This window comes from Triticum dicoccoides, chromosome 4B (assembly GCF_002162155.2).
Source record: "Triticum dicoccoides isolate Atlit2015 ecotype Zavitan chromosome 4B, WEW_v2.0, whole genome shotgun sequence".
NCBI lineage: Eukaryota > Viridiplantae > Streptophyta > Magnoliopsida > Poales > Poaceae > Triticum > Triticum dicoccoides.
The window spans coordinates 5,483,658-5,490,956 of NC_041387.1; the positions used below are offsets into that span (position 1 = coordinate 5,483,658).

Below are 7,299 nucleotides of genomic sequence, written 5' to 3' on the forward strand. Positions count from 1 at the left end.
AAACTTTCCTCTCCCTCCCATCGGTGCTGCCGCTGATCCGCCCCATCTTCAATGGCCTTTGGGCCATGGAGGTGCGGAGGATCTCGGCCCACCGCCGGTGGAAGGGACCCCGTTCTTGTTCTTGTTAGGTTCAATGTTTTGGTTGAGGCTGTATAGCAATGGTGATGTGCCTCGGTAGGAATAATGTCTCCCACGTTCTATCCCCGTACCAATGATACGTATAGTATCGTCGGATGGCGTGTGGAGGTATGTCTTCGTCAGATCTCACGGGTTCGGTCGGTGCTAGTCTACGGTGGATCTGTTTGGATCTGCCCTTTGTTCGTCTTGGTTTGGGTGTTTACAGGTTTGATGCTTCCATCTACGACTTTCTTCATCGACGATGATTGCTGCTCTGGTGCGCTGATCCTACGGGGCCTTAGCACGACAACTTTTCGACTGTCAACTACAACAAGTTTTACCCGGCCTCAGCAAGGGAGGGGCAATGTCGGCGGCGTGCCTTCGGCTCCCTTCAGTGGTTGTAGTCGTCGCTAGGCGGTTCAGGGGTCTGGTTGTAATTTTTATTATCTCTGGTGTTCTTTGTACTACCATGATGGAAGATGAATAGATTGGAAGTTTCTCAAAAAAAAAGCACCCTAGCCTTTGCATTACCCAGACTGGATGAAAATTAATAAATAACCTGTGTTGGTGAATCTTCAGAATGCTCCTACTCATTTTTTTTTCTTCCTAATGTTCACTACTTGTTCACCTAGTGGTGCGGGACGTCTCCCTCTGAGAGTCTTGTCCATACTTGTGCCAAAATCTCAAACCAATCAGTATATAGGCTGAAAAATCATAAATTAAAACGCAGTCCAACCTCAGTAATAACCCATGTCGGTGAATCCAGAGTATTTACAATAATTATATCGGACCCCTTTAGCCCGCGAACATTCGATGGGGGTGGTATTTGTGAATGTTTTTTACGACAAATTCTTCATAACACACACGGCAATTCCGACAAACAAAAATGATTTTGCTGCGAAAATTGTTGCACTCGTTTCAAGGAACTGCCATGTTCCCGCAACATAAAACGCCGTGAAAGACGTTCGTTTCGCCACGTCTCCGGGCGAACGTTCGCTCGATAGCATGACCGTAAATATATTATACAGTGCTGCAAAGTAGTACTACTAGTACTACAGTGTTGGTGCTGCTACTTTACTGCATTACTTTGACTATGGCTCCTCCCCCTCCGGTTTCACTGGAAAAGCAGGTTGTGGTTGGGAAGCACAAGCGTGTTGCCGTTGCTAATTACGTGCACTCAATGGCCGGCCAGCCTTGTGCTACCCCCAACACCTTGCTGGCCGGCCTGCGCGTGTATATATACTGGGTGCCGGAGCACACAAGCCTCACACACCAAGCACACCTCTCTCTTCTAGTCTTCTTCCTCCTCCGCCTCGCGTTGCCTCCTCTCCTTCCCTTCACAAAACCGAAGCGGCAAGATGGCCGGCACCCTGGACGAGGCCAAGATCATCGACTACTTCAGGAACAAGAGCGTGCTCATCACCGGAGCCACGGGCTTCCTTGGCAAGAGTAAGTCCATGCATCCATGCCGGAGAAGATTGATTGGTGTTGCGTCGTGTGCTCACTAGCTCGTCGGCCTGTGCAGTCATGGTGGAGAAGATCCTGCGGGTCCAGCCGGACGTGAAGCGGATCTACCTGCCGGTGCGGGCGGCCGACGCCGCCGCGGCCAGGCGCCGGGTGGAGACCGAGGTACGTGCCTCTCTGCCCGTCCATCATGGTTCTTGGTGAGCTCATGCTGCAAGGAACACATGCGATGCGAGCTTTCTCTCGGACAGAGAAGCCCCCAAGCTGCTCCCACTGTGCCCCTTGTGTCTCTTCATTCCGTTTCATACTCACTACTAACTTTTTTTTCATTTTAATGGATATTGTAATAGTACTAGTAATGTTTATGTGGCGCATCGGAACAAAACATGCATAGATAGATATCACAAATCCATCACAGCATCATAAACAGCCCAGCTGCCCGCTGCTGCTCCTCCTATCTGTGATGCAAACATGAACATGGGTAGAATAATTATCTTATAGGCATAACCCTGTTGAGTCTCATTCCTGCCGAACATTCAGGCAGGTCACATGCCATTTTTCTTCTCGATCTCTTTCTGAGGTTGAGAGTCACATGCCATGCCATACTCTGCATGAGAGAGAGGTGGCCATGAATAACCTCAGCTCTACACCGCTCATTCTTCTCTTAGATAGTGGTAGGAGTACGGTTGACAAAATTTTCAACACTTTCATTTATGTCCGGTCCGGGAAACCGGAAGCCTTGGGAAAACAGGCCGCAGGATGATAAATAAACCGGCGGCGAGGTGGTGCAGCTGCGTGTGTATTCCTAGGAGTGGTATGTGAGGAGTTATGGTGTGGGTAGGCCGGTAGGTTTGGTCAGGTCGACTCGGCTCAGAGGTTATCAATGGCCTCTGCCGCATGCAGTGCGCAACTGGTACTACGCCACCACCACCTAGCTAGCCGGCCAGTGTGCAGCCTGCCTGCATGCATGCATGGCTGGCTGGTGCTGGGAAATGCAGAAAAGAAGAGAGTGTGATCTACTCTAGCTAGTGGTGTAGTTATTGAGTAGGGCCAAGAAGATCCAGAACAGAGACAATGGGCAGTATGCTTGGTCCTCCACCCTACTCCTACTCCATCTAGCAAGTCCTCCGGAAAAGAAACCCTTTCCAGTACGCCTGGCCCCTCTCCATTTCTTCATATGCATTCACTCATCCTTCATTGTATAGGTATGGGCAATTTACAGTTGCAGACAGTTGCACGGGTCGATTGTCATCTGCTGCAGAAGCAATTTATAGTTTTTGCTATAAGTTGCCGAGACACCCACCATGTTGGGTTGTGGATCCACGGTGCATGCATGCATGCATATATCAAACGCACATTGCAGATTAAGAATTAATTAGTGTAGATCAAGCATGTCTGGATGATCAACTAAATTTAACGAGATCGACGTGGTTCGCAGGTGGTGGGGAAGGAGCTGTTCGGGGTGCTGCGGGAGCGCCACGGCGCCGGGTTCGACGCCTTCGTCGCGGACAAGGTGGTGGGGCTGGCCGGCGACGTCATGCGCGAGGGCTTCGGCGTCGACCCCGCCACGCTCCGGGACCTCCGGCTCGCCGACGAGCTCAACGTCATCGTCAACGGCGCCGCCACCACCAACTTCTACGAAAGGTACAGTGCTATTGACGACTGTTTAATTCTTCAGAGAAAAATTCAGCTGCATCTTCTTCTCTAGAGTAGCTAGTGAGCTCATCAATGGCCTCTGCAAGCAACTAACTGCGGAATGGACGTGGACGTGTGCGTGCGTGCTCAGGTACGACGTGGCCCTGGACGTGAACGTGGTGGGGGTGAGGCACATGTGCGACTTCGCCCGGAGGTGCCCCAACCTCGAGGTGCTCATGCACGTCTCCACGGCCTACGTCGCCGGCGAGAAGCAGGGGCTCGTGCCGGAGAGGCCGTTCAAGGACGGCGAGACGCTGCGCGACGACGGCACCCAGCTCGACATCGACGCCGAGCTGAGGCTCGCCAGGGACCTCCGGAAGCAGATGGAGGCCGACGACGAGGTGGGCCCCAAGGCCCAGAGGAAGGCCATGAAGGACCTCGGCCTCACCAGGTTAGCAATCATGTTTTTTTTCTGAAAGTTTCTCCTCCTTCCTGTGAAATTCAAGTTCAAAAATCACTATTTTTTTAATTCAGATTTAGAATTCATTTGCAATAACTGTGTGTGCAGGGCCCGGCACTTTGGGTGGCCCAACACGTACGTCTTCACCAAGTCCATGGGGGAGATGATGCTGGCCCAGATGATGCGCGGGGGCGACGTGCCCGTTGTCATCGTCCGGCCCAGCATCATAACCAGCGTCCAGAACGACCCACTGCCAGGATGGATCGAAGGCACCAGGTCGGTTCAAACTCTGCTTCGCGTCCAAATTCAAATGCTAACTTTCAAATTCTGACACTGAAATGAAAACCGCAGGACGATCGACGCCATCCTGATCGGGTACGCGAAGCAGAGCCTGTCGTGCTTCCTCGCCGACCTTGACCTCACCATGGACGTGGTAATTGCTTCACTCGCTGTTAGTTAATTCAGCAAATGCAGAGCAACTAGTAGTGCTACCGTCTTCTTGCGAACGTGCTGCAGTAATGAGTAATAAGTAACACTAGTACAGTGTGTGACCATGCTGCAGTAAGTTGCATCAAAAGTCTCTGTGCCAACCAGGCCAAGTGGTTGCTGCAGTGCATCAACCAACCTAGCTGTACTTGGCCGCATGCAGTTACTATTTGAATCTTGCCTGCTATAGCAAGGTTACATATGCTGCTAATAGATTATCACAGTTCTAACCCAAATGTGCAACAATGGTGTATGCAGATGCCCGGTGACATGGTGGTGAACGCGATGATGGCGGCCACGGTGGCGCACGCCTCCTCCACTCGGTCATCAGAGCCAGAGAAGAAGCCGCCTCCGCAGCAGCAACACCCTCATTCGGTGCCGCCATCGCCAACGGTGTACCACGTCAGCTCGTCGCTGCGGCACCCGGCTCCGTACGCGGTGTTGTACCGGACGGGGATGCGGTACTTCGAGGAGCACCCACGTGTGGGGCCCGATGGCCGCACCGTGCGCACTCGCAAGGTGCGGTTCCTCGGCAGCATCGCGGCGTTCCACCTCTTCATGGTGCTCAAGTATCGTGTCCCCCTCGAGCTCCTTCGCCTGCTCTCTATCCTCTGTTGTGGCCTCTTCGGTCTTGCCGCCCTCTATCATGACCTCGCCCGCAAGTACAGGTATGGTCTTTCGAATTCTCTTTGCAGTTGTATGGTCTCGATGTTCAACCGGTGGCTTAAAGAACGTGTGTCGTGCAGGTTCGTGATGCAGCTGGTCGACTTGTACGGGCCCTTCTCGCTCTTCAAGGGTTGCTTCGACGATGTAAACCTCAACAAGCTCAGGATCACCATGGCTGATGGCGACCATGCCGATACCGCCGGCGGGCTATTCAACTTTGACCCCAAGACCGTTGACTGGGACGATTACTTCTTCAAGGTCCACATCCCTGGTGTCATGAAGTACGTCCTCAAGTGATGTTCCATTTGCATTGATCTGCTTCTACATATCTACCAAGAGAGAAGGGGGGAAATCAACTGAATGCTAGCCCGTTGCCCACCATGTGTAATCTTGTTCTTAAGTCTGCGGTATTATTGTATGAGTATTGATTGTACTGCCATTGGAAATTTAACCAATGACTATGAGTATAAGATAAAATTACTTGCATTCTAGCCGGGGCCTCTGAAATGACAAGGTTCCTATGGAATTATGTTGGGAATTTTTTACTTTTCACAGTACTACGAAAAAACACAGCCTTCAAATGTGCATAGGTTTATTTTGCCACATGTGCATAGGTATGTTGCGTAGAATAAAATGTGATTTGAAGCGAGCGCACATCCCGGCCTCCCTTAGGCCTCGGCCCATTTATCTTTTCTTCACCTTGCTCCGCACCGCTACGCTCGGGTTTGTTTCCAGGGTTTCATGGCTTCCCATGAGTCCGGGTTGCCTTACTGTTTTTTCTCTGGTTTATATAGTATTTTCAGATTTCAATTTTTCTATGTTTTCACCGGTTTCTCTGTCTTTTTTCCCACCTTTTTCTCTATCTGGAATACCTTTCATTTTCATTTAAATTATTAGATTCGTGCATTTTCTTAGAAAAATATATGAACAGTTTTTTAATTCCTGATCATTTCTAAAAACTAAAACATATTTAAAAATTAATTTAAAATTAATCAATTCATAATTTGTAAATTTATGAATGTTTTTATAATTTTATGGAGATTTTTAAATTCATGGTAGTTTCAAAAAAAACTCATGAATATTTTTTAAAGTCCTGGACATTTATAAAAGTAGCAAAGGTTTTAAAATCTTGTGAACCTTTTCTTTTGAATCCATGAACAGTTCAAATATATGAAAACCTGTTTTTTTAAGCAATCATCAGCGAGTGGATTTTCTGAAGAGAACAACAACGACTAGTTTTTCTCAAGAAGCGAACACTTAGCAAGTGGTTTCTCTCAGCAAAAGAACATGGTTTACCACCTATTCTATGCATCCAAACCTCGTCAACGAAACACTGGCTTTTCACCATGATCGAGTCATATCGCATGAAAATCTTACTACCACGTGTGTAACACATTGGGCCATATGGCATGCAAAGCGAAAGTTAATTCATGAAGAAAATGCCAAAGTTTGTTATCCATTTTTTACTTTCATTGAAGTTTCCTTGATAAACTCTGTCTATTACCAAGGAGGTGAAGGCTACTACACATGACACAAACTGTATTCCACTAGTTGTCGTTTTTGATCAATAAAGTTGGCATTACCCCTCAAATAAATCAGTTAATTTCTATGTCTGCCGGCCAGCGTCCTTGGGATGCAACAAATTAAATCGATTAATCAATTCTTTGGGCTTATGGAAGGCAGGACCAGGAACAACAGTCGGAAGGAAGGCAGGGAAATTTCGAGCCATCTTCCATTTTTTAAGCATCTTTCCGTCAATACCCTACGATTCCGTGAGCCCTTAATCGAGTTCCGATTTCCACCCACTATATAGTTTTGCTAAAATTTTGTAGCTAATTTTATTCTTTTCATCTACTAGACGTCTAGTATTGCAAGATCCAAGTCATGTCTTCATTTAGAAAAATATGAATTTGATTACCAAACGCATAGGAAGAAATGAAAAAAAAACAAGGATTTAACTCAGACTCAAGAAAAAGATATGGATAAGTGTGTTAAAAAAGCACAAATGTCCTTCGTTAACCAGTCACTTGATCAAGACCATGCACGTGATAGTAATGTTGACAATAATCCCAGTCCTAGAGATGGCCAGACAAAGGCAGAAAATAATGTCAAGGATTTTATTGCAGCTTTTATTTTCAAAGAACACTAAAAGAATGATGTTATTTAAATGAAGACTATACAGCCAGAAGTATGTACTATTCTCGATATTTCGTATTGTTACATAAGATATTATGATATTTATATTTATGTATTTTTTTAGTGCGGTAAGGTTCATTTTAAAGTTTGGCACGGGGCCTCGATTTTGCCAGCCTAGCCCTGGTTCATGGTTAGCCATTTTCTCGCGGTCATATCCAACCTGAAGATTCCTGCTTCGGACGCTATGCGCAGATAATCAAGGAAGTCAACTCTCAGGCGGCAGAGGTTGCAACTTTTGAATACCACAATGAAAAGAGAACACATAATATGATGTT

General features: G+C 47.6%; 1 protein-coding gene across 1 annotated transcript; it reads left to right on the forward strand.

Moving 5' to 3' along the window:
- Positions 1–1,369: 1,369 nt before the first annotated feature.
- Positions 1,370–5,319, forward strand: LOC119294509 (probable fatty acyl-CoA reductase 5). The gene is made up of 8 exons (XM_037572706.1): positions 1,370–1,566; positions 1,643–1,746; positions 3,020–3,225; positions 3,368–3,667; positions 3,785–3,952; positions 4,028–4,109; positions 4,421–4,830; positions 4,909–5,319. Exons 1-8 carry the CDS (start codon positions 1,476–1,478, stop codon positions 5,123–5,125), a joined length of 1,578 nt encoding a protein of 525 aa, XP_037428603.1. The 5' UTR covers positions 1,370–1,475; the 3' UTR covers positions 5,126–5,319.
- Positions 5,320–7,299: the final 1,980 nt, after the last annotated feature.

Coding starts and splice junctions, on each gene's coding strand:
- LOC119294509 (XM_037572706.1), top strand. CDS start 1,476: ATGGCCGGCACCCTGGACGAGGCCAAGATCATCGACTACTTCAGGAAC. Junction 1,567..1,642: donor CACGGGCTTCCTTGGCAAGA/GTAAGTCCATGC, acceptor CGGCCTGTGCAG/TCATGGTGGAGAAGATCCTG. Junction 3,953..4,027: donor GGATGGATCGAAGGCACCAG/GTCGGTTCAAAC, acceptor TGAAAACCGCAG/GACGATCGACGCCATCCTGA.